This window comes from Pleurodeles waltl, chromosome 5 (genome assembly GCF_031143425.1).
Source record: "Pleurodeles waltl isolate 20211129_DDA chromosome 5, aPleWal1.hap1.20221129, whole genome shotgun sequence".
Classification (NCBI taxonomy): domain Eukaryota; kingdom Metazoa; phylum Chordata; class Amphibia; order Caudata; family Salamandridae; genus Pleurodeles; species Pleurodeles waltl.
The window spans coordinates 1,538,056,086-1,538,082,809 of NC_090444.1; the positions used below are offsets into that span (position 1 = coordinate 1,538,056,086).

The window sequence follows — 26,724 nt, forward strand, 5'->3', positions numbered from 1 at the left end:
AGATCAGCTGGAACTACTATCTCTAATAGAGTGTTCAAGTCCTCCATAGGCACATCGCAAGTTTCACAAACCTGTCTGTCTGCTGGTACCATTCCACTGGCTTCTCTCTCAATCTAGGATAATCATTTGTAAATGACAGAATGTCACTTCTGCTCCAAGGGACATGAACAAAATTCCCTCCTGGAATCTCTCTAATTGGTAAAACATTGACTGGATCCTTGTCCTGCTACACATTTACAGTTAGCTCCACAGAAACCCTTTTTCTCTTATCTCTTTTCTTTACTCATCTGCCTTCCCATTTGTCTAATGCTCCCCAAGTCTGGGCACTTTGAAGTAACTCTCTAAGGTGTTCCTTCATTCCGGCAGTTCTCATGTGTTCTAAATCTTTAGCCTCAAAATCTAACCTGTAACTCCTTTTCAAATGTTTAATTTTCTCTATTTCTATGCCGTATTTCTCTGCCAGGTCTGCTAGCTTTTAATGCACATTGCTCACTTCCCTCATAATGTTCGGGGACAGGTATCTCAACTCTGCCTCTGTGTAGGATTCTAACCTTTTCACACCCAAAGTTCCCTCAATTAGCTCGCCCGCTTCCATGATTAGTCTAGTATAGTTCAAGGACTCCTCTCGCTTAGGGGCATTGTGCACGGTATTCAGTTGGTCGAGCCATTCAGTCAATTGCGGAGCAGTCAAAACTTGCATCAAAATGTTGTTAGGCTGGACAGGTGGTACCTGTTGTACAACTATATTCGGGGTCTGCGGTGTCAGTAATTTCAAGCTCTGACTAATGTTTGACCCTATAACAGTATCCGGAGGAACTCCAAATGAACTAACGTCTAGCAATGATCTAGATCCATCAAAGGTCTGTCCCACAGGGGAGACTACTCAAACATTCTCATTTTAGGACTCTGTCCATTCGCACTGGGTTTTTCTTGTGCAAACAATGGCACAATCGGACTTATGGTAACAGGTACAGATACATTATCTGGGCTTGGTCTAACACTTAAGTTCTGTGGTTGCGTAGCTCTCATATTTTGCCTCATCAGTACAGACATATCTGTATGGGTTCCTGTTATCGAAGTGTATCTCGGCATCACTTGCTGCTGCACTTGAGGCAATAAAAGTGGAGTCGGCTCTATCTGAATGAACGTCGGTTTTGGGAAAACCTGTTTTGTAGGCACTATAGATTTGTGGCACTTTCACCAATGGGCACATCAGGGCCTATCCTCTGGACATTTGGCTGTGGCACCTGAGTTTGTACTACTGCAGTGGTAGGTGCATTAAGACTGCTCTGCATCGGACTCTGTGTCGGGCTAGGATTAACTGGCACTGGACTCGATGTCCCATTAACCTGTGTCGGAGCTGAAGGATCAGTGCTGGTACTCAGACCACTCATGTGCTGCATATGGTGGTGGATGATTTCTCAATAACTGCGAAATGAAATCATCATTGTCTTACTCTTCCTCCACTGTCGAAGATTTCCTAGCCTCCCTACTCTCGGAATGGCTTCTGTTAGTCTTTTAGGTAGCTTTCTTCCCTTCTGTCTCACTGTCTTGTGCAGTCGCTGGAAACAACTTAATCCCCTGTAAAGTCTCAGTTCTCCAAAACTTCTGAGCATGGTCCCATCTAGCTTCCGCTTGTCTTTTCTGCCTTTCTCACTCTCCTCTCAAATTTTTGTTGCTGTTGCTGTCTGACTACTAACTCCCAGATCGCTAATGCCTGAAACTGTGCTGGTCTCGGAGGGGGCTTCAGATCACACAGCACCCTCCTCGTATTCTCTAAACTCCTCAAATTCAATGTTCCGTTAGCAGGAAATGCTAAGCTCCCATCCTTCTCTGTAACTTTGCACTATTGCTTTAGCCAAAGACATGGCACAGCACCCTTTCCTTCAAATACAATGTAAGCTGGTGTACCTTCTTGTGATGCAATATCCCCTATACTCGTTGTACTGTACATATCCCCCCTTAAAACACTTATTAAAGCTTTGAAAAATGTCATCTTTTCAACCTTGTATGTTTTTCAAAATCAAATCAGGAAGTGACTTTTAATCCCAGAATTCTCTTTACCCACCTTCTCAACCAATTGCGCTCAACGGACGGCTGCTAATCCGTGTGCGACCCTTCTTACTAACCAACCATTCCCAGCGTGGCTCCAATGATGTCACACTCAGATGTACTGCACCTGACAAAGTCCTGTGGCTTGTCCTCCCAAACTCAGATTCACACAGAACCAATGCAAAATTATTGCAAGCACTAAACAAAAATCAAAACCCAATTTGTCATTTTACTGCAGGTAAACATCTAACTATGGCTCTGTCAAAATAGTGGCTGGTACCTAGAAACAAAAGCAAACAGACATAGCAAACAACATCATAGTCAATATACAAATCCTCAATTTGGATCAGCAAGCTGTGACAGTCTTCATCCTCAGGACATCAGTCTGGTCAGCAAGGCATCAGGATTCAGCATCAAAAATCGGAAAAGGCAAAGCCTTTAAGAAGTAACGTTAAGCAAGTCTCTTCTCAAGATGGAAAAATGGGCAAATGCGGTGGCAAATGGCAAATGCTGTCCTCTTCTCAGTGCAATCCGGCTAAGTTAAATTTCATAAAACTACTTGCCAAGTCCCTATTGGTCAAGGGATCGTATGTTCATACTTTGTCCAATAAAACGAAAACTTCAAATATACATTTCTACTAGTACATGGTTCACATGTCGATGATTGTCTCCATTCGTACTGTTCTCATTCATCTGGCTTGTCAGGTAACAATATCGTTGCTACTTATTCTCCAGTCAGTGACTTAATTGTATTCTCCTGAGAAAGTCAGTCTCACACACATTACATAACACAATGTTGCATTAGCAGTTACAGCATCTTCTAGCAAGCATTTCTCATGAGAAAGACTTTTAGCTATGAGCACATTAGGTCAGCACCGTGGAAAATCACAATTTATTTCTTTAAACAGACATTTTATTAAATGCCTAAGAAATGCATCTTAACATGAGGCCGTGCAACTAGGCCAAGACCTCCGCTAAGTTAAGGCCTACAATTAATAAAGCTAATACATAACCCTAAATATGACATATTACTACATTATTCAACCATAAGCTCAACATTTCATTTTAATAAACCATTAATTAGTACACTTCGTGAACATTGGCCGTCACTCACGTGGTCACACTTTCAGATGCAGGCATTATTTTTCTCTATTATTAAATTTTCTATGCAAATTCAACACAAAAAATACATTAATATTCATTAATGGTTTCAATACTAAAATCAGTGTTAACATATTCTCATAAAGAAATGAGGTTTTATAGTGTATTCATGCAGGCAAATATATGTACGGATTTGAATAGCTGAAATAAAAATAAGGTGTCGATCATCAGTGATTGATTTTCTACTGAGATCCCGAGTGAACATTCAACGATGAATGGATGCCATGCCAGCTTGTCCTGTAATGGCCATTAAGTAAGCAAGCGCAGTAATGGGGTATGAACTCTTCTCACCCAGTAATGGGTTGTCATGTCATCCTTACCAGGCAACGACTGCATGAAGGAATAATGATTATCTAACCTTGTGTCTACTATGAAAGGCAGGACCTATAAACCTGGGAGCAGTGTATTTCCAAAGAATAGTCCAGATGAAAGGTCAGTGGCTTAGTCACATGGGTTGCGCCCAGGCATGCAGGAGAATGTTACATAGGAAAAATATTGACTACAAATTTCATCACTGAACAATAACATTTGTGTTTTCATTTGTTCAATTTTACCCCCAGAATATCATGGCACAAGAATATGGAGAATAGAATATTCAGAGACAAAATATTGAAAGGTAAGTGAATATAGTGATGTATAGATGTACTATTCTTAACACCACATCAACGTAGTTCGAAGATATATGTCCCGCACAGATACATATATGTGGAGTTAGGTGTGGAAAATCTAGACATACCCGTCGATCTACAAAAATACTACTGTTTCAAAACTACTTTCATGTTTTAGTCGTAAAAGGTCCTTGCAACAAAGTTCCTTGCACCAAACAGTACCAGTGCATTACCAATACCATGTACGGATGCTGACAGGAAACGTAAGTGTAACTGCAAGGGCTACTTTTCAATCCTTGGAGGTTTTCAATTAACCTCTATCTCTTTCAGTCTTCTAAATTAATTATAAACATAGACCTACATAAGGGCAAAATCTTTACCAATAACGTGTTACATTTATTTTTTGATACAAACAAATACAATTTGTGGGAATATTTGGATAACATGTGAAGAGACAGAGCAGGTTACATTGCTATTTGACTTCATAGACTGGATGCAAATTTGTGGCTTTCTTCAGCCAGGCTCCCTTGAACTTTGATACCTGTTCACAGAAAAAAACCCATGAGACAAAATAAATGATTGGTTGTCCCTGCATTCAGACCTGGGACCCTGGAGGTGGGGCCAGAGCTGGGAGGGGTCAGGCACACTGTAGGAGGCTGGCCTGGTTTGTAGTGGGTACTTACAGTTATACCAGGTCCAGTTATCCCTTATTAATGAACTGTAGTAGTGTTCTAGCAGCTTAGGCTGATAGAGGTAGCTATAGCAGAGCAGCTTAGGCTGATCTAGGAGACATGCAAAGCTCCTGCAATATTATACACAATATATACAGTAGACACCAAAATAAGGTAAGTAATTAGACATAGGATAGTGCAAACAATAGGAAATGCTATAAAATGCAATGGGAGAAAATAGGTCTTGGGCAACACAAACCTTATACTAAGAAAGTGGAATGCAAATCACGAATTCCCCCCTAGACAAATGTAGGGTGTGCAGAATCACTGGGAGAGTAAGAATACAGTAAAGGTAAGTAAATTACCCCACCCCAGAGGCCAGAAAAGCAGGAGTAAAGTACTGCAAGTTTCCTTAGGACACACTACAAGTCGTGATTAGAGTTTTTGCAAAACCCAAGCAAGACTGCAAACAACAAATGGTGGATTCCTGGACCTGAAGACCTGCAAAGGAAGGAGACCAAGTCCAGAAGTCGAAAGAAGTTCAAGGAAGGACAGAAGCCCCTGCCAACCCAGAAGAGGGTGCAAAGGAAGAGTCCCAGGTTGGATGAAGACTGCAGAAATGCACCCACGGAAGATGTCAGCGGGTTCCTGCATGATGCACTGCATGTCCCACGAAGAGAAGTTGGATGCAGGCACGTTTTGGCGCTGGATTCCTCCAACAGGCCTTGGTTACAGCAAAGTCGCATTTTGCATCAAGTTGGCGCTGTCCGGACCCAGGAGGGACCTGGGGGCCTCAACTCTGTGTGAGGATGAGGAGGGGACTCTAATCACTTCAGAGAGCCCTCAGAACACCAGATAGCACCCACAGGAGTCCCAGGACATTGGGACAAAGGAGGTGCAAAATGTGGTTGGTGCAGCACTACAAAGGAAAGTCCCACACCACCGGAGGTCAACTCAGCGAGTTGAGGATCGCAGGATAGAGAGCTGGGGACCTGGGCCAGGCTGTACACAAAGGAATTTTGCAATTAGTACACAGAGGCCTCAGGAGGTGAAGAAGACGCAGTGGACAGGGGTACTGTCGTTCTCTGGGAAGGCAAGGTCTTACCTCCTCCAAATTGGAACAGCAAGACCTCAGAACATTCTGTGTCGATGGGGTCCACCCTCTTTGTTCCAAGGAGCACGCTTGTCACCAGGAGAGGAGTCCAAGAGAACCGGTCGTTGACTTAGAAGGTGCCTGCGTGAGCAGGGAAGTGACTCCCTCACTTCACAGGAGATTTCTTTGGTCGTTCAGGTGCAGGGTGAAGACAGGGAGTCCCCAGAGCGTGCACACTGTGGAAATTGTTGCAGTTGCTGGCTGGTGCTGGAGTTGCAGAGGAGAAGTAGCCCTTCTGGATATTTTGTTGCTCTTAGAGTCGTTCCGGGAGCAGTCTGCGGTTGATCCGAGGTCAGAGGATGAAGTAGTAGTTGCAGAGGATTCCTGCTGGAAACTTGCAAGTAAAATCTGAAGAGATCCCACAGGAGAGACCCTAGACAGCCCTGGGAGGGGGATTGGCTACCTTAACAGGTATGGACCTATCAGGAGGGGTCTCTGATGTCACCTGCTGGCACTGGCCACTCAGAGGCCTCCCGAGTGCCCCCACACATTGCAAAGCAAGATGGCTGGAGTCTGGATCACACTAGAGGAGCCCTGGGCACCACCCCTAGGGTGGCGATGGACATGGGAGTGGTCACACCCCTTTCCTTTGTCAAGTTTAGTGCAAGAGCAGGGACTCGGGGTCCCTGAACCAGAGTAGACTGGCTTATGCAAGGAGGGCACCATTTATGCCCTTCAAAGCATTTCCAGAGGCTTGGGGAGGCTACCCCTCCTCAGCCTGTTACACCTACTTCCAAAGGGAGAGGGTGTAAAACCCTCCTCCCAAAGGAAATGCTTTGTTCTGCCTTCCTGGGACTGAGCTGCTCAGACCCCAGGAGGGCAGAACCCTGTCTGTGAGGTGGCAGCGGCTCAGAGAGCTGGTTTGACAGTACTGGGGGTCGATAGTGGAGCCCCCAGGATCCATGGAATTGGTTCCCCAATACCAGATTTGGAATGAGGGGACAATTCCATGATCTTAGACACCTTACATGGTTATATTCAGAGTTACCATTGTTAAGCTACATCTAGGTATTGACCTATATGTAGTGCACGCGTGTTATGGCGTCCCAGCACTCACAAAGTCCCAGGAATTGGCCCTGAACTATGTGGGGGCACCTTTGCTAGTGCAAGGGTGTCCTCACACATAGTAACTTTGCACCTAGCCTTTATAAGTGCAGTGAAAGTGGCTGTGGAATAATGTGTGCACTATTTCACGCAGGCTACAGTGGTTTGTATGAGCTCCTTATGGGTGGCAAAAGAAATGCTGCAGCCCATAAGGATCTCCTAGAACCCCAATACCCTGGGTACCCAGGTACCATATACTAGGGACTTATAAGGAGGGTCCAGTGTGCCAATTGAAATTGGTAAATGAAGTCACTGGCCTATAGTGACAAATTTAAAAGGTAAGAGAGCATAAGCACTGAGGTTCTGGTTAGCAGAGCCTCAGTGACAGTTAAGCACTACTGACAACACACACATTAGGCCACAAACTATGAGCACTGGAGTCCTGGCTAGCAGGATCCCAGTGACACAGTTAAAACACACTAACACACACTCACAAACAGGCCAAAAGTGGAGGTAACCATGCTAGAAAGAGGCTACTTTCTCACATAACCCCCTCCCAATCGAAGTACAATAAGGCTAACCTTGGCCAGTTGAGACTTTATTGTCTAAGTGGTGATAAGTGGAGAGTATATCTGCAATAGAGTGGTTACTCCGTTTATCATCCACTGTATGGTTACTTCCCTGTGGGGATGTAAACCATTCTGTTTGGAGATTTTTACCTAACTAACAGTGTGAGTGTAAATTCTCAGAGTTCCTATTAGTATGTTTTAAAGTTGGGCAGTGGGATTAGTCCACTGGGCCTATGTGAAATAAAGAGAATGCTAGACAGGGATGTTGTCTCAATAAAGCCATAGCTGGGCAAAAGGTTTTTTCCATATGGCTGTAAGAGAGAACAGGTTTGCTGTTTCTCTTGAGTTGGAGCAGGGCAGGGCTGCTGTCCTATAATCTCCACACCAGGACAGGGCTGCTGTCCTAAGTGATTAGAGGCAGTGCAGTTTCTCTGGGAGTGCTGGAGGGATGCTCCATATTTACTAAAACGTTGCAAATTTGCACATCTGGATTAGTAGTTCCACAGAGAGGTACTTTTAGATCTGGTAGTCCAGCTGAGGGCTCCTTTGGTACACGTTCCACCCCAGGAGAGCTTTCTCAACCCACTGGAATGGTATCTTTAGTGGCGGGGGGAAGGGGTACTTTCATACCCTTCTTACCTGTTGGCGGAGAGGGATCCTGGATTTCAGACCTTTTTCTCTCCTTTTCTTCATTTCACCAGAAATGAGAGGAAGCAATTCCTCAGGGATACCCAGCATGAATGCATGGGTCCTAAACTCTACCTCAGCCCAACCTGAGGCCTCTGTCATTCCCTAAGAGATAATCTACAGGTAAGCTAGGTGATACCACCACCTGCTTAGGGCCAGTAACTCCACCCCAACTAAGTTGAACTACAGGTAAGGGGAAAGACTGAGTGGAGTTAATGACATTAGTAACCTGGTACTTCTATCCAAGGAGGTGTTGTGCAGGTGACACGTTTTCAGTCACCAAAGTGACATTGGTACCTGTGTCCCTGTAGGCCTGAGCCTCAGCACCATTTATTAAGATTGACTGCCTGTACTTATCTATGTTAAGGGAAGAAGCAGCCAAGCGGGCAAAGCCAATGCCACCAGATGTGACAGAAACTGCCTTGGGACTGCCTACCCCAGTTTCTATTATGGTCCCTAAAGTGAACCCAACTACACCTTTAGTTTGACTATTGCCAATAGTCCAATCACCATTACCTCTACTGCTAGGGGCACTAGAGTTTGATATATTAGGGGTGGTAGGCTCAGGGTCTTTACCTGGGCAGGACTTATCCCCTGGCCAAAGGCGTTTACCTCTGCACACATAGCACCAATGCTTTTTCTGATTGTGAGAAGAAGATGAAGAGGTTTTATCCCCACCCCAGAGGAGTGTTTTGGACCTGAAGAAGGATCTTTGGGTTTACTTTTATACCCATGCTTGTCCTGAGATTTTTCACCATCTTTCTTTTTCCTGTCTTTGTCACCCCCATATGAGCTTTTCTGCTTACTCTTGTTCTGACCAATTTGTCTGCCTTCTTTCCCAATTCTTGGGGATAGGTCAGATCTGAGTCCACAAGATACTGATGCAACAATTCAGACACACAATTATTCAGTATATGCTCTCTTAGAATGAAGTTATACAGGCTTCCATATTCAGTCACCTTACTGCCATTTAACCAACCTTCTAGGGCCTTCACTGAACAGTCTACAAAATCAGGTCCAATCCTGTTATAACTCCTTTCCGGTCTCTCTGAACTTTATCCTGTATTCTTCAGTGGTTAAGCCCAGACCATCTAAGAGTGCACTTTTGAGAATCTGATAGTTATCTGTATCATCCTCTCTGACAATAAGGAGTCTGTCCCTCCCCTTGCCAGAGAAAGATAGCCACAGGCAGCAGCCCACTGAACATGAGGGACCCTTGGAACTTTAATGCCCTCTTAAGTGCAGCAAACCCCTTGTATATGTCATCTCCATCCTTATAAGGAGGGACAACTTTATGCAGATTCCTAGAGTCAAATGATGGTTCCCTAACATTTGAATTTCTGAAACTGCTGCTGCCAACATGGGGAACTAACCTCAAACCCTGGCTTTCCTTTTCCACAGCCAGGGATTCCCTGTCTAAGGCTGACTGTTGCTGCAATAGCCTCAGTCTGGCCTCCTCTAACCTCAGTTTTCTGAGTTCCCTATCTAGGGACTGGTCCTCAGGGTAAGATGTGTGGGATACTTCTGAAACAGAGGTAACATGGGAATATGCAGAGGCTGATCTTTCTCTAACTGGAGTCACTCTAGTGACCTGGCCCCTAGGGGTGAAGGGAGCCCTACTAGTGTGTGAACCCTTCCCACTCCCAGTGATACTAGGGGGCCTGTTTACAGAAACATCAGTGGAAGGAACCTCCCCAGGATTATCAGTATGGTCCTCTGAGCCTGCCGGGTTGGAATCTTCCCCGACCCCTCCGCCCCCTCTGTCTGATCTAGATCAGTGCTGAGTCCCTGGTCATCTTGGAGGAGAAGATTTTAGAGGAACTCCTTATTGGGGTTCTTCCCAATCCCTAAACTTCTTCCAATACAGAGACCCCAAAAACTTTAAAGTTTAGATTCTCAAAGGGGATTTTTACAACTCTAGGGCTAGCTTCTACCGAAGACATATTGAAAGAGAAAAAGATTAGGCAAGTGAGTAAAATGTTAGTGAACTAACAGAGCTAACTTTTTAGAGAAAAGAAGAAAACTTTTCAAACACTTTGTAAAACGTTTGCAAAGTTAAAATAACTTTTTAGAAAATTATAAATTACTTCTAGGTATATATTATATATGCTCTAATTATTGGAGCAAGCTTCTCTTGTGAAAAGCACTAGTAACAAAAGTGGTAAAGCAATTTGAAGTACTTATCCCACCGCTGCATCACCAATGTAGGAGGCTGGCCTGGTTTGTATTGGGTACCTTGGGTACTTACACCTTATACCAGGTCCAGTTATCCCTTATTAGTGAAATGTAGTAGTGTTCTAGCAGCTTAGGCTGATAGAGATAGCAGAGCAGCTTAGGCTGAACTAGGAGTTGCAAAGCTCCTGCAATACCACTTACAGTTACACAGTACTTATTCACAAGTAAAGACAATACACAGTGTTACCAAAAATAAAGGTAATTTATTTGGGTGACACAGTACCAAAACTATCTTAGAGGCAATACTCCTTCCACAGGTAAGTATTATACACAATATATACACTAGACACCAAAATAAGGTAAGTAATTAGACATAGGATAGTGCAAACAATAGGAAATGCTATAGAATGCAATGGGAGAAAATAGGTCTAGGGGCAACACAAGCCATATACTAAAAGTGGAATGCGAATCACGAATTCCCCCTAGACAAGTGTAGCGTGTGCAGAATCACTGGGAGAGTAAGAATAGAGTAAAGGTAAGTAAATTACCCCACCCCAGAGGCTAGAAAAGCAGGAGCAAAGTACTGCAAGTTTCATTAGGACACACTACAAGTCATGATTAGAGTTATTGCAAGAACCAAGCAAGACTGCAAACAACAAATGGTGGATTCCTGGACCTGAAGACCTGCAAAGGAAGGAGACCAAGTCCAGAAGTTGAAAGAAGTTCCAGGAAGGCAGGAGCCTCGGCCAACCCAGAAGAGGGTGCAAAAGAAGAGTCCCTGGTTGGATGAAGACTGCAGAAATGCACCCAAAGAAGTTGTCAGCAAGTTCCTGCATGATGCACTGGATGTCCCAAAGAAGAGAAGTTGGATGCAGCCGAGTTTTGGCACTGGATTCCTCCAACAGGCCTTCGTTCCGGCAAAGTTGCATTGTGTATCAAGTTGGCGCGATCTAGACCCAAGAGGGACCTGGGGGCCTCAATACTTTGTGAGGAGGAAGAGGGGGCTCTCACCACTTTAGAGGGTCCTCAGGACACCAGATAGCACCCACGGGACTCCCAGGACACAGGGACAAAGGAGGTGCAAAATGCGGTTGGTGCAGCACTACATGAGAAGGTCCCATGCCGCCGGAGGTCAACTCAGCAAGTTTAGCGTCGCAGGATAGAGTGCTGGGGACCTAGGCCAGGCTGTGCGCAAAGGAATTTTGCAATTAGTGCACTGAGGCCTCAGGAGGTGAAGAAGACGCAGTGGACAGGGGTACTGTCGTTCTCGGGGAAGGCAAGGTCTTACCTCCTCCAAATTGGAACAGTAAGACCACCAGAACAGTCTGTGTCAATGGGGTCAACCCTCTTTGTTCCAAGGAGCACGCTCGTCACCAGGAGAAGAGTCCAAGAGAACCGGTCGTTGACTTAGAAGGTGCCTGCATGAGCAGGGAAGTGACTCCCTCACTTCACAGGAGATTTCTTTGGTCGTTCTGGTGCAGGGTGAAGACAGGGAGTCCCCAGAGTGTGCACACCATGGAAACTGTTGCAGTTGTTGGCTGGAGATGAAGTTGCAGAGGAAAATTAGCCCTTCTGGATACTTTGGTGCTGTTACAGCAATTCCTGGAGAAGTCTGCGATTGTTCTGAGGTCAGAGGATAAAGTAGTAGTTGTAGAGGATTCCTGCTGGAAACGTGCAAGTAGAATCTGAAGAGATCCCACAAGAGAGACCCTAAATAGTAAAGAAAAAGGAGTACACTGTTCCAAACAAAGGAGAATAGGGGGAACCTATTTCAACAGGAGCAAGAGCCCTCAAGCATCACACTGGATGTCTAGTTTCATCATTGGGAAAGCTCCTCGTTAGGCCGGTGTTGCAATGCCTAACGGGCTCCCGGAAGGGGGCTCTTAACCGTATTGCAGATGGAATGAGTAATTAAATTCAAGTACTCAAGCAATAAGGGAGAGAAGATAGTAAAATTGGTTATCCATCCAAAAACAATAATCATGAATTTTAATCAGTATTGGTAGGATGGAGACCAAGGTTAAAAACAGGGTGAGAGACAAAGGGTGAGTGGTAATGCTCACGTGCTCTCAACACTTAAGCAAGAGGAACAGACCCATTGTGGTTCCTCTTGACAATAGGTCTACATGTTTCGTGTCTATTGGCCCAATCGGTTCCACTGACGCTTCATCAGGACCAAAAATAACAAGGACTTCTCCAAAAGAAAAATAATTTAACCCTACTCTGGAAAGGAATAAAGAACAGTCACTTACTTTGATGCGCTTGTTATGTCAAAAAAAGGTCGCCCTACAAATTGAAATAATAATGAAAATTACAAAAATGAATAAAATAAAGAAAGTGTAATACACTCAACATTGTGAACAAAGTGATATTGTGCACCATTCGTTTGAAGATGTAGAGGAATTAAGCTTACCATCCCCGGTTTTAGGATAGAGCTCCTAGGAATCGCAAGTCAGAGGCTGGAACTGACATTCTAGGTATTGGTAGTCATAAAATAACAAAGATTATGTCACAATAAATAGACAAAAAGGTTCAATGTACATCTCAGTTGGGGAGTCAACTCTGGACATCTGGTGTATCTATCACAAATAAATCCATTATGAGTCTAACGTTATCTGTTAGATTGTCAGTCTTAAACACCACAGTCTCATATAACAACATTCAGTGTTATTGGTGATTACTTTAGTATCGTAAATGTAAGTAAATACTTTCCATAAAATCAAATTTGTCGATGAAAATGTTCATGAAGCCCTGAGTTGAAAGTAAAACTGGTGCTCGAGTAGTCAATAATTAGCATATAGAGGAGACTATTGCCGCTCGACTCAGTGAGGGTGAAAAGGTTTTGGGTAAAACAGTTTTTTGCCAAAAACTGTCAAAAGGAGCAAGTTGCGAAAGCTGCCTATTACCGCTACAAAAAGTGAAGCAGGAAGTCCACTTACAATTTAACGTTGTTCGTAGGTCTTTGAACCTACCCGGCTGACAGCGTCCCGAACAACAGTGGGTTCCGCGCTCAGCGGCGCTTATCATACGTCGCGGTGGGAAGACGCGCGTATTCGAAGAGTCATAAACAAAGAAGGACTCTCCGATGTTAGTTACATAAACATCAAAAACTGACTCAAATCCGCTCGGAGAAGCAGAGACTAAGCATTTCTAATATTAGTCAGATGTACGAAGGCCTGTCAGTGAACAATTTCATGATTATTGAATTGGTGTTTTACATCATCTTAATGAGTTAAAAAGATTTTTAAAACAAAACTGCAAAAAGTTATTTTAAGTAACTGAAATAGTACTCAGGGAAAGTAATAATAAAGATTAAATATGCCTGTAATATAAGTTGTAAAGAGCCCTACATGCTATAGATAACCCAAATCCTGTTCTAAAAACCGAAGAAGTATTCTAAATAGTTTCTTAACTCAAATAATTATGATGAAAGTGTGGTCCAAGGAATTTCATTGTTCAGTCCCCGGACTGATGTACCTAATTTAAAGATCCAACGTTGTTCCAGTCTAAAGAGGAATTTGGCATCATTGGATCTAACTGTAGGGGCTTCCAGTATCACCCACCACAGTTCATCTGGAGTGTGGGGAACGTCTATAAAGTGCGTGGAAAGTTTTGTAGTCAACCTGTGGCATCTGATGTTACTCCTGTGTTCATTAATTCGTATCTTTACAGGGCGTGTTGTCATCCCAGCATAACGTAGTCCACAGGGACACGTAATCATGTATATGCAATTCTTAGAATTGCAGTTCGTATGTTTTTTCAAGTACCATTTCCCTATGGGGTCAAGCTCTAATGACTTTATTCGTCTGGTTAATATACATACATTACAATTACCACAAGGGTAATGTCCTTCAATTGGAGGAAGATCCCACAATGTTCTTTGTGTGGGATTATCATGTAGGTCACGTGGGCGCGTATGTACCACTATGTCTTTAATATTAAAGGTACGTTTAAAAGCAAAAAGTGGTTTTGGTATAGTAATTCCTCCGCTCTCCAATATCTGCCATCGTTTATTGATCAACTTTTTTATATCGTTGGATAGTGGAGTAAAGGTGGAAACACAGGTAATCCGTGTCTGGGGAGTCTTTTCTTTGGTTGCCAAGAGACATTCCCTCTGATTATTTTTGGCTCTCTTGCGTGCCAGGTTCACAATTTTTGGTGGATAATGACGTTCACAGAGTTTAACTTGAAGAGTGCTTGCTTGTTGATCGAAATCTAGTGGGGAACTACAGTTTTTTCTCAAGCGTAAAAACTGACCCACAGGTAAGTTATCTCTAAGAGCCTTCGGATGGTGGCTTTCGTACAGCAACAGGCTATTTCGATCTGTAGGTTTGTGATATGTGCTGGTTGCTAATGAGCCATTCTCATCAATTGAAATCATCAAATCCAAAAAAGGTAAATGGGTTGATGATACCGTAGCTGTAAATTTCAAAAAGGGATCAAGGGAATTAACCCAAGTGGTAAATTCATCTGCTGCAGACAGAGGTCCTTGCCATATGACCAAGATATCGTCTATGTAGCGTCTCCATAATTTTATATCATTATGAAAAGGATTAGATAGAGACAGAATGTATTTTTTCTCAAAGTCAAACATGTATAGGCACGCTAAACTAGGCGCAAATGTACTGCCCATCGATGTACCTCGTATCTGATGGAAAAATTGTTCTTCAAATTCAAAGTAATTTTCTGTCAGGGCCAATGTGGCGCATTGCATAATAAAAGGTATAGGTGTGGAATCATTCAAAAGAGCCGATTCCACCACCTGTAAAGTTGCCTCTTGAGGAATGTTTGTGTATAGAGCTTCCACGTCTAAGGTAATAATACCTTGTATGTTACCCTAAATAGCCCTGAGAGGCGGACTGGCTACCTTATCAGGTATTGACCTATCAGGAGAGGTCTCTGACATCACCTGCTGGCACTGGCTACTCAGAGGCCTCCAGAGTGCCCCCACGCCTTGCAAAGCAAGATGGCTGAAGTCTGGGACACACTGGAGGAGCTCTGGGCACCACCCCTAGGGTGGTGATGGACAGGGGAGTGATCACTCCCCTTCCCTTTGTCCAGTTTCATGCCAGAACAGGGACTGGGGTTCCTGAACCTGTGCAGACTGGCTTATGCAAGGTGAGCACCATCTGTGCCATTCAAAGCATTTCCAGGGGCTAGGGGGGGCTACCCCTCCCCAGCCTATGACACCTATCTCCAAAGGGAGAGGGCATAACACCCACCTCCCAAAGGAAATGCTTTGCTATGCCTTCCTGGGGCTGAGCTGCTCAGACCCCAGGAGGGCAGAACCTGTCTGTGAGGAGGCAGCAGCTGTAGCTGCATTGCAACCCTCAGAGAGTTGGTTTGGCAGTTCTGGGGGTCCATAGTGGAGCCCCAGGTTGCATGGAATTGGCTACCCAATACCAGATTTCGAATGGGGGGACAATTCCATGATCTTGGATACCTTACATGGCCATATTCGGAGTTACAATTGTAAAGCTACATATAGGTATTGACCTATATGTAGTGCACGCATGTAATGGCGTCCCCGAACTCGCAAAGTCTCGGGAATTGGCCCTGAACTATGTGGGGCACCTTTGCTAGTGCAAGGGTGCCCTCACACTTAGTAACTTTGCACCTAGCCTTCATTAAATGAAGGTTAGACATATAGTTGACTTATACATTACTTAAGTGCAGTGAAAATGGCTCTGAAATTATATTGCACTATTTCACGCAGGCTGTAGTTGCAGTCCTGTGAAAGGTTTTGTCTGAGCTCCTTATGAGTAGCAAAATGAATGCTGCAGCCCATAAGGGCCTCCTGGAACCCCAATGCCCTGGGTACCTAGGTACCATATACTAGGCACTTATAAAGGGGGGTCCAGTGTGCCAATTGAAATTGGTAAATAAAGTCAATAGCCTATAGTGACAAATTTAAAAGGTAAGCGAGCATAAGCACTGAGGTTCTAGTTAGCAGAGCCTCAGTGACACAGTTAAGCACTACTGACAACACACACATTAGGCCACAAACTATCAGCAGGCTAGCAGGATCCCAGTGAGACAGTCGAAAACACACTGACCTATAGGTTTTTATCTATGAGCACTGGGGTCCTGGCTAGCAGGATCCCAGTGACACAGTAAAAACACACTGACACACACTCAAACAGGCCAAATGTGGGGGTGACCATGCTAGAAAGAGGCTACTTTCTCACACACACCTTTTATTACAACAGCCAAGATGAATTTCTCTACCTGCACCCCCTCTGTATACCATGCCTCCATCTGTGGTGGCATCTCCTGGGACGTTCTCAAGGTGTAGTACTGGATAAGAGTAATTTGAAAAATTATTTAAAAGGCAGTCGGGACAACCCCTTCCTGAGAAAAGGCCTTGTTGGTTTTCATGACAGCACAAAAATACGGCCACATCCAGACAGCAATTGACTGCACCAATACAATCCCAGCCTGTGGATTCTCACTGTATATGAAGTAATCTTTCAAAAGACCTTATCCCGTACCATGCCTTGAAAAAGCACCTGGATGATCCTCCTACCATGGGGTGAAACACATTTTGGCTCTTGTAACAAAAGGATAAAGCGCGAGCATCTGTACTATATGCGAACAGAGATATGCTTGTTGCGAAATAAGGATAAAAAACAAGAACAGGAGTGCATACAAAGGACAAACTGTCAAATGGCAATCGAGCTTTGCTATAAAAATAAAGAACAAAGCATAGGAGAAAAGTAAAGGATTAAAGACCAGTGTAATGATTTTGTTTGAAAATAATTATGAATAACTATAAAGGATATTGTATCTTAATATTAAATGCCAATGTTCTATTGTTCTATTCCTAAAACTGAATATACGATTCTTGATGATTGAGGGTAGACCCAGATTTGAACATATTGAGACACTGTCTGCTCATTTGCATAAATTGAGGGTCCACAAACTCCCCAGTCCGATCCTTGAGTAAGATGGGGGCAAGGGGGTGGCCAGCTCTTTGTGGAAAGGGAACAATCTCATATTTAGATGGACGATGTACAGCTGCAATGAGGCAAATGCGCTCTGGCAACTCTGAATGCCAGCTAAGACATTTTTCACTGTTCTTTGGCGCACCTTACTAACCTCTGATTATGGCATTAAAACCTCGCCAGCTTCGGACATCATGGAGTCGGCAAAATTTTCAAAAACAAATACATATGCGAAGTGTTTGTAAGTGTTTGACTTATCAACTTCACTCACCCCTGTTGTAAAAAATCTGTTCTTTTTGGAAGAGTACTGACAGGAATTAGGAGTGATAGAAGAGGAAGTGATAATTGTAGTGACAAAAGCCTACGAAAGGTATAAATGTCAATATAAAAAACTGATGTTCTTGGTTATTTAAGAGTTTGAAAAGCTCACTCACTGTCCCATTGGGGAGGAAAAACTTTAAAAAAAAAAACACTTCTTTTAACTAAGTTCTGCCAAGCTTATGGAACAACTGTAATAGAAACAGTTACAGAGAAAAATTACCTCGGACTTCAGAGCCATCATAAAAAAACATACCCAGCATAGGCATCCTATTGTAATGTCATGGAAACTGACATCAACAAATATAGCAACTTCAATTAATTAAAATGGTGGGCAGTAATTCTATACCTCAGATTCTGGAACTCTCCCTCCTTAAGGGTAAATTAACTGCGACAAATGTGCATCATGCATACTTGTAACACATATTATGGTTATTGCCCAGTACAATGGGTTTCCTCCCCAGTGTTTGGGAGTAATAGACTAGTTAAGCTGACTGAGAGCCGAATGAAGCTGCAGTGATGGTGTGTGAGAGAGATGTGGGTGGTAAGATGTATGGTATGCGTGTTTGTACATGCCCAGGTTTTGTCTTTCTCAGTTCACAGGTTCTAATCTAAGGCGGTCATTCTGACCGCGGCGGTCGCCGCCCGCCATGCGGTTACCGCCGAATGACTGCTCCGCGGTCAAAAGACCACGGCGGCCATTCCGGCTTTCCCGCTGGGCCGGCGGGCGACCGCCAAAAGGCCGCCCGCCGGACCAGCGGGAAAACCCCTTTCACAATGAAGCCGGCTCCGAATGGAGCCGGCGGAGTTGAAGGGGTGCGACGGGTGCAGTGGCACCCGTCGCGATTTTCAGTGTCTGCAAAGCAGACACTGAAAATATTTATGGGGCCCTGTTAGGGGGCCCCACGAAACCCGTTCCCGCCATCTGTTCCTGGCGGTAAAAACCGCCAGGAACCGGATGGCGGGAAGGGGGTCGGAATCCCCATGGCGGCGCTGCAAGCTAATGCGCTTGTTAAGAGAATACAATCCATGTATACGATATTAAAATAATTAACATTAGTTTAGTGGATTAGTACGCTTTGTTTCAACCTCAAAGAATGAATACTACCCTATACGCTTTAACATTTCGATAGCTCTTCATAAGCCACGTACTTAACACTGGGCAGCAGTAATATCTAAATATTTCTATAATTGAAATACTTAACTTGTTTTTGTATTTACAGTCATATAATAATAATGAAATTGTTTACCTGGCTGCAACATCTACGAGTTTCTGGGCCCAATTCAATTGAGGATGACGTGACAGGACTTTCTCTATTCGCAAGAACCTTGGTTTTTGCGTTAAGTGATCTTGCAAAGCTGTCGAAATTAACCCGAAATCGAAAAGAGTTGCATTTATTGCTTGGTGAAAAAGTAAATCCCTTACAAAGAAGACTTTTTTGGTCATCTGATAGTTCCATGCTCGAGAACTTTACTGCCCTCATACTATCTGCTTTCTGGTTCTTCTCCAATGATATATATCTTAATCACCATTAACAGCTCCTAGGTGTCAAACACTGGCTGCTCTTTGATTCCGTGCTGAATCTTGTATGTCAGTCACTTGGTGTGTCGTCCTCACTGGTTGGAAAGACCTGGACCACCACTTGTAAAGGAGCAATGGTCAGGGTGTAGATTTCGGGAACAATCTCAGCATTTGTTGATCTTCACATGTGTAATCATCTGTTGAAGAAAAAGTAACACTGTGAGACACGCAGGTTTTCGTAAAGCTGGACTTGACAAGTCTTGACAATCTTCTCTTCTGGTGGTCAGCTTTTTTTTGTCCAATGCTGCACGCTACTCGCCTCATACAGTAATTGCTTTTGTCACATGCAAACACATCTTACTTAAAAATACTACTTTTTCTAGGGTACAAAGATTTCTCAGGGGGCTTACACTATATTAGAAAACATCTTAGAACCAGATAGACTCTGCTTTTAACAACATTGTCGCTAAATGGGAGTGCGGGTAACAAAAGCTCAAGGGAGTTAATAGACATTCTGATAGTGACTCGATCCACATCTCTAGAAATACCAGAAACATTTCTTCACCAATAAATTAATTTGAATGGAATAAAGCATGCTACTTCAATATAAATATTGGGTTTGAGGTCCTCAGACATTGTAAGTAAAAGTTTATTTCAGAAATTACATTCCTTAAAAACATACATACTACATTTCAGTACAGACTGTTAAGAACATTTAAAACATTTAAAATCTGTCATCAGACTCAGATGTTGCCAGGGTCCAGTTTCAAAGTATTGACATAGCAGCTATAAAGTCAGAGGTGTACCAGATAAAGTGCTAGTGCAGACAATCCTTTCCAAGATGTGGTGAAAAATTAAGACTTACACATAAAATATGATTTTTAAGTACCTGATTGGCACCTTAGGGTCAATGGTAAGTTGGGTAAAGTGCTAGTGTGATAATACCATTCCATACATAATAGGTAATTAAGGGCCAGATGTAGAAAGACTTTTCCTACATCTGGCCATAAGAATCTTGTACATTTTTGATCACAAGGAGCTATTTTACACAATGAGGCCAATGACTTATTGAGGGTCTAACACCAATATCAAGATAAAAGACTGCGCTGGACATTAAAACTATAGATCTTTTTCCTTATTAGCCCTACTGCAAATAGATATTTCCTTAAGGAACACACAGTCAGTAGATGTATCTATCTTCAAAGCTCTTAATGCTTCATGATGGAGCCTGAAACCCAACTTAATACATAATGGGAAAATCCATTTACCTCTTGGTTTTGCGTAAATAGGTCAGAAAAACAGAACCTGGCTGACATTTTCTTTGATGGACATATTGGGTAATTGTCGCTGGGGTCAGTAAACCTGCCCGGTTTCCAGAAAGATGTATATGACCCTATTTCAAGTGAGCCATACCAAAATATTAAGAACAGTTGCTTGGCCCATAGCGGTTACGGAATGTCCATAAAAGCCTAGTAGTAACAGCTGTCCTTGAGACTCAAAAACTAATTCATTAAACTCCCCAGAGTAGAATTAAAATGGAGGTTAGCTAGGGTATAATCCCAAGAAACAGATTTCAGATGTCTTTTTGAAGGGAAAGTTAAGGCTTCCAGGTCTGTACAAAAACTTCTGAAGCCCAGCATAAACAGCCAATATTAGACATGTCTGAACCACGGAAAAGTAATAATCTAATCTAAAACCAATAATTCATGCATCGTGTTCCCATACTGCTCAAGCTCGTCTGTGGTCCAAATCATCACCCAATGTAAAGAGTGCTTAACTGAGCAATACACTCTACTCTTTCAAGGGAAACATCAGGGAACATAGGAACAAGAGGAGTACTTTTGGGAAGATGGAGAAGGTAGTGAACAAACTTGTTCTCGCTCACACTCAATTGTTCAGTATTCACGTATCCCCAAATTTCAACACCGTAGAGGGCTGTAGATTGGGCCTTTAGCTTACATAAATCTACAGAAGTGTGATGGGCTCTTGTTCATGACCCCTGATGTTTTTTATAAATAGCTGAGGCTTCGTGCTGAAGCACTACCTTTCACTTTGGTATATGGGGAGACCATGATTCCTTGCTACCCAGCATGAAGCCTAAATATTTAAATCTAAAAAGAAGCTCCAGTTTCCCCTGTTCCAGAGATATAGCGCCTCTAAATTACCTGTGGGGCCAAATTACCACATATTGTGCCTTCGAGTAATTAATCTCCAAAACCTTTGGATACACAAAAGTCATTAAAATTATTTTTAAATAACTGCAGACCACTGGGAGTTTCAGAAATTAAGAGTGTTGTCTGCGAATAAAAGAGGTGGCACACAAACCCCTTCAAGTTTAGGAGTTTCTATGTTACCAATGAGTAAGGCACCTGTGGCATTGTTTACATAGAGGAAAAAGAGTGTGAGGGCTACACCACAACCCTGCCTCCCTCCTCTGCAAATAGGAATGCACTCAGTCAGTTGCCCCTGTGTGCCCCAGTAACCCTGTGGGTTATTGTTCTGATTCAATCTTATTAGTAATGCAAGTATGGCTTCTGGGATCCCCATACCCTTGAGCGAAGCTCACAACAATCCACTGGGGACTAAATCAAAGGCAGCTTTAAAATCTACAAATGCTAAAGAATAAATGGTCATCTCTCAACTTGGTGTATTTCCAGACACTGAGGAGAAGCCTTAGGACTTGGTCTACAGTGCTTACTTTGGGTCTAACCCTAGCCTGAAAGCTGGTCAAAATCTCTGTTTCGTTAATCCAATCATTAAGTTTATTTAATACCATGTAGACCTTCTGTAAAATGTCCAAGAGGCATATTGGTCTATAATTGCCTGGGTTCAAATGGTCCCTCTTTTTATAAATGAGGATTATCTCTGCACCTTTCCAGGTGTCAGGGAGCGGGCACCTGAGGCTATGGCATTAAAAATTGATTAACCTATGGGACCCATTCTGATAAGTCATGGGACAGTAATTTATCTGTGATTTTATCCAGGCAGGGGCTTTACCCATTTTTATTGATTATATACCTGCCTTAGTCTTCTCAGGAGTAAAATATGAGTCTAGGAAAATGGGGTCTAACAGAGGCAGAGAGAAGTCATTGAGATCACTGAGCATATTTCCATACAGCTTGCTAAAGTGATCAATCCCGGCCGCCGGTTTTAAATAGCAATCAACCTGCAATACAGAATGTGCACTTCGATGGGCAATAATTTTTCAAAGCCACCTATTGTTGCCTGACCTAGCTGCCACCACTAGATTTCTTCAGGTACAGTCATCCCACTTCTGCCGTGCTTGCCTTAGAGTTTCCTTATACTGAGCTCTAGCTATGCGAACCTCAGCTGAAGGTTTGGTTTTTAAAGCAGTTACAAGTGCTTTCTTGCCCCTGCTACAATCTCTAGAAAACCAAGGGTTGGAACAACAACTACATACCTTAGATACAGGGGGTTTCCTAACAGCAGATTTGGTCAGGACCATTTTAATGCACTTGCCAATTTGGTAGGAATATCAACAAAGGGCGTTCTCAGGACGGCTAATGTGATTTAAGGGGAAAGAACCGCCTTAAACAGGTTCTAAATCTCTGTTAAGGCCTCTATGTTCCTAAAATTGATGCCTATTTATTAGACGTACAGTCATTTGCCAAGGTTGGCTCCATAGTTGGAGTCACAGAGGTACGGCAATTGTTAATAAAGGTTCCTGAAAGCCTAAGATGTAGTGGGAGGTGATCACTGTCTTCCCTATCATTCAGTTTAAAATCTACCATTTTATTCCACATTGAGACCTTAATAAAAAAATAGTCAATGTTTGATCTAGTTGAGCCTCTCATAAAGGTGGGCAGTCCTTTTATCAGACTTAGATCTAACATTATATAGCAACAATCCATTTGATGTTACAAAACTGACAACCTGAGAGGCTGCCACTGAGCACAGGACATAGGAGTTAGTATTAAGGAACGGGATACCCCAGCAATCATATTCCTTTTTTGTGAACAAGTCTAGGCATTGGGTGTGGTGAGGTCCTCAGACATATTTGAACCTTAGACAGTAGAGTTTAAATAAATCCTGACCAAGTTAGTGAAGGAAGTTGAGCTGGGATCTCAATAGTATGTGTTTTAAATAAAGAGGTTTTAGATATTTTTTAGGATCTATACATGGCATAACTAATGTCCTGGTGTTCAAGGAGAGCATGCCTTTATCTATTCTCACTAAGACTCCTATGAAGAATTACTCCAATTGTGCTAAGGCAGGGTTCTCCAGTTACCTTTAATAAGAGCTACGTATGTTTAAAAAAATGTTGTGAGCTACAATTATTAGTGTTGTAATAGTAACTACATCGGAAAAGATTACATTAGTGACCACCATATGCAAGATTACCTGTAGTGATCACCTCAATTTATGAGGCAGGGTTACTAGCAGTAATGTAAAAAGGCTTTGGTAACTTGGAATGCCTCTACATAGTTAATACATGCCAGCCACAGTGCCCCTGGCAGTAAAGGAAGAATATTAGTATTAAGTCTCCCCACATGTTTTCTAACTCAAAAGCAGCTTTAAATATGTTTCGGAAATTTGGAAATTTATCTCCAAACACCAGCTTCTGAGTTCTGAAAATGCACACATTTTTGTCTTGAATGTATAATGTTATAATTTTGGCATACGTATATTAGTTCAACCAAGTAAAAGATTCCAACTTAGTAAGCTGTGATGCACACAGGAGAGCTACTTTCAGGTAGCAGTTTTCCCAGGTCAATGCTTGATGTGCTGCTCCAGTCCAGGCTTTTTACTTTTAATTCTGGGGCTTGTAGTCCCGTTTTGCAATGGGACAAACAACACTGCAAGTCCCAGAATTCAAAGGAAAAACCCAGAGAGAAGCAGCACATCACGCATGTACCTGGAACATTTGTCAGGGCTGCTACCAGTAGCACAGGAGCTACTCGTTGGAGATGCCTTCCCTGGGGAAAGTGCCATATAGTTACTGCCTCATTTAAAAAATAAACATCTGATGAGTGTCCAAAATGAGGGCATTTGCTACAACTTTCCTACTGCTTAGCTTATCTCTGTGGGTAAAATAGATACACTTAAAACTAAGGCCACCACCAGAAGTTCGCAACAGTTTTATATGTACTATCAAGAAATTGAGAATAAAGCAGTGACATTAACAATATTACAAAGTCACAAACCTCAAGCAGTAGAAGGAGCTTATCATAATTAAGCTCACCTTAAATATGCACAAAGTTTAATATACAACCAATCCGCTCAATAGAAAAGTATACAATTAATGACAGGCTGTGGCGAATATTATTTCATGCTAAACCTAGTACATTTTACAAGTTTGGAAGCTTATTGTTTACCATGATAAAGTGGTTTACAACTGCACTGCAAGCTAGGCCTACCTTTGGCTCTCAAACGCATTAAACAGGTTCTTGCGTTATTCACTAAACAACTGCTTGCCTCCATCAATAACAATTTTCTTCCTTGCTCTAAGCCGTCTATTTGCTATTACTTGTAATAGATTATAAATATATGTATTACTCAGATAAGAATTAGATGTTTATTACTCTATTATGTTGATCTAATTCTCTTTAACACACTTAGATAAAACAATTAACAATAGGTTTTCAGCGATAGGCAGATTTAATAATGAAGGCTCCAGTTTTTAAATGATCTTATGGTTTAGCATGGTAAGTATTAGAAATGGGGTCTTTGGTTGGCAGTCAGGTTACCACCTGTCCAAGCAAGGACCCTCACTATAGTCAGGGTAAAAGAGAATCACCCTCAGCTAGCCCCTGCCTACCCCCTTTGTAGCTCGGCACAAGCAGTAGGCTTAACTTCAGAGTGCTAGGTGTAAAGTATTTGTACCAACACACACAGTAACTTAATGAAAACACTACAAAATGACACAACACAGCTTTAGAAAAATAGAAAATATTTATCCAAACAAAACAAGGCCAAAACAACAAAAATCCACCATACACAAGTCATCAATTAAAAGCAAAAAGAGTCTTAACACTCAACGCTAACACTGTAAGCATGAAAGTGTACCTTGGGTGTGTCAAAAATAACCCCACACGGGTGAGTCTGCGTCAAAAAGGGCTTACGATGCGTTAATTTCACTCACGAGCGAGACCTTGCGTCATCTCTCCCTTAGTCGGGTCGCGTGAATCATTTCTTCTCTCCGCAGGAGACTGATGCATCGATCCGGTCAGCACTCTTGGGTCCGGGCAGGCCTTGCGTTTTTTACACACCTAGCGCAGTTTGCATCAGAAATACAGCCGCACGATTGTCTGAAAACCACGCACCGTGGGTTACGATCTCACCAGCCTCCGTCAGCGATGCTGTGAGTCGTTTCTCCAGCCACAGGCATCAATCTTCCGATCGCGTTGCAGGCGAGTGTTGATTTTCAGCCACAAAGCCGGCGGCGCGTAGACTTTTCAGCCGCAGATCGGAGTCGTGTCGATATTTTCCCCGCACATCGGTCTGTGCGTGGATTTCTCACTCTTGGGGTGCCAGCTTCTCTTCTCAGGGCCCCAGGAACTGGGTGGGCACCACTTGGCAGAGTAGGAGTCTCCCCAGAGGCTCCCGGTGCTGGCAGAGAGAAGTCTTTTCTGTCCCTGAGACTTCAAACAACCGGAGGCAAGCTCTAAATCAAGCCCTTGGAGATCTTCACAAGAAGGAGGGCACACAAAGTCCATTCTTTGTCCTCTAGCACAGGCAGAAGCAGCAACTGCAGGATAGCTCCACAAAACAGTGTCACAGGCAGGGCAGCTCTTCTTCCTCAGCTCTTCGGCTCTTTTCCAGGCAGAGGTTCCTCTTGGTTTCCAGAAGTGTTTTGAAGTCTGTGGTTTTGGGTGCACTTCTTATACCCATTTTGCCCTTTGAAGTAGGCCTACTTCAAAGAAAAGTCTCTCTTGTTTGTGAAATCCTGCCTTGCCCAGGCCAGGCCCCAGACACACACCAGGGGGTTGGAGACTGCATTGTGTGAGGGCAGCCAGAGCCCTTTCAGGTGTAAGTGACCATACCTTCCCCCCCTCGTAGCACAGATGGCTCATCAGGAAATGCAGACTACACCCCAGCTCCCTTTGTGTCACTGTCTAGTGAGAGGTGCAACCAGCCCAACTGTCAAACTGAACCAGACAGGGAATCCACAAACAGGCAGAGTCATAGAAATGCTTTAAGCAAGAAAATGCTCACTTTCTAAAAGTCGAATTTTCAAACACACAACCTTAAAATCAAATTACTTAAAGATGTATTTTTGAATTGTGAGCTCAGAGACCCAAAACTCCACATGTCTATTGTTAGACTTTTAATCCTTGGCGTGGTCTCCCTTAACTTTTTGCCTCTGTTCCCCAGGTTGTTGATGTGTGCTGGACTCTGATTTTACTATTTTTGTTACTCTGGGCACTTTACCACTGCTAACCAGTGCTAAAGTGCAAGTGCTCCTGTTTAAAATGTGTATGTAATTGGTTCTCCATGATTGGCATATTTGTTTTACTGTTAAGCCCCTAGTAAAGTGCACTAGAGGTGCCCAGGGCCTGTAAATCAAATGTTACTAGTGGGCCTGCAGCACTGGTTGTGCCACCCACACAAGTAACCCTGTAATCATGTCTCAGACCCGCCACTGCAGTGTCTGTGTGTGTATTTCTTTACACTGTAAATTCGACTTGGCAAGTGTACCCACTTGCCAGGCCTAAACCTTCCCTTTTCTTACATGTAAGGCACCGCTTAGGTAGGCCCTAGGTAGCCCCAAGGGCAGTGTGCAGTGTATGGATAAGGTAGGACATATAGTAATGTGGTTTATATGTCCTGACGGTGAAATACTGCCAACTTCGTTTTTC

General features: G+C 43.1%; 1 protein-coding gene across 1 annotated transcript in view; it reads right to left on the reverse strand.

Moving 5' to 3' along the window:
• Positions 1 to 26,724, reverse strand: part of DLGAP2 (DLG associated protein 2) — a 3,577,612-nt gene that overhangs the window by 2,376,003 nt on the left and 1,174,885 nt on the right. Inside the window, exon 4 of the mRNA XM_069235822.1 lies at positions 18,633 to 19,101. Within this exon, the coding sequence (XP_069091923.1) occupies positions 18,633 to 18,866 (234 nt within the window). The 5' untranslated portion in view covers positions 18,867 to 19,101. The remainder of the gene's footprint in view (positions 1 to 18,632; positions 19,102 to 26,724) is intronic.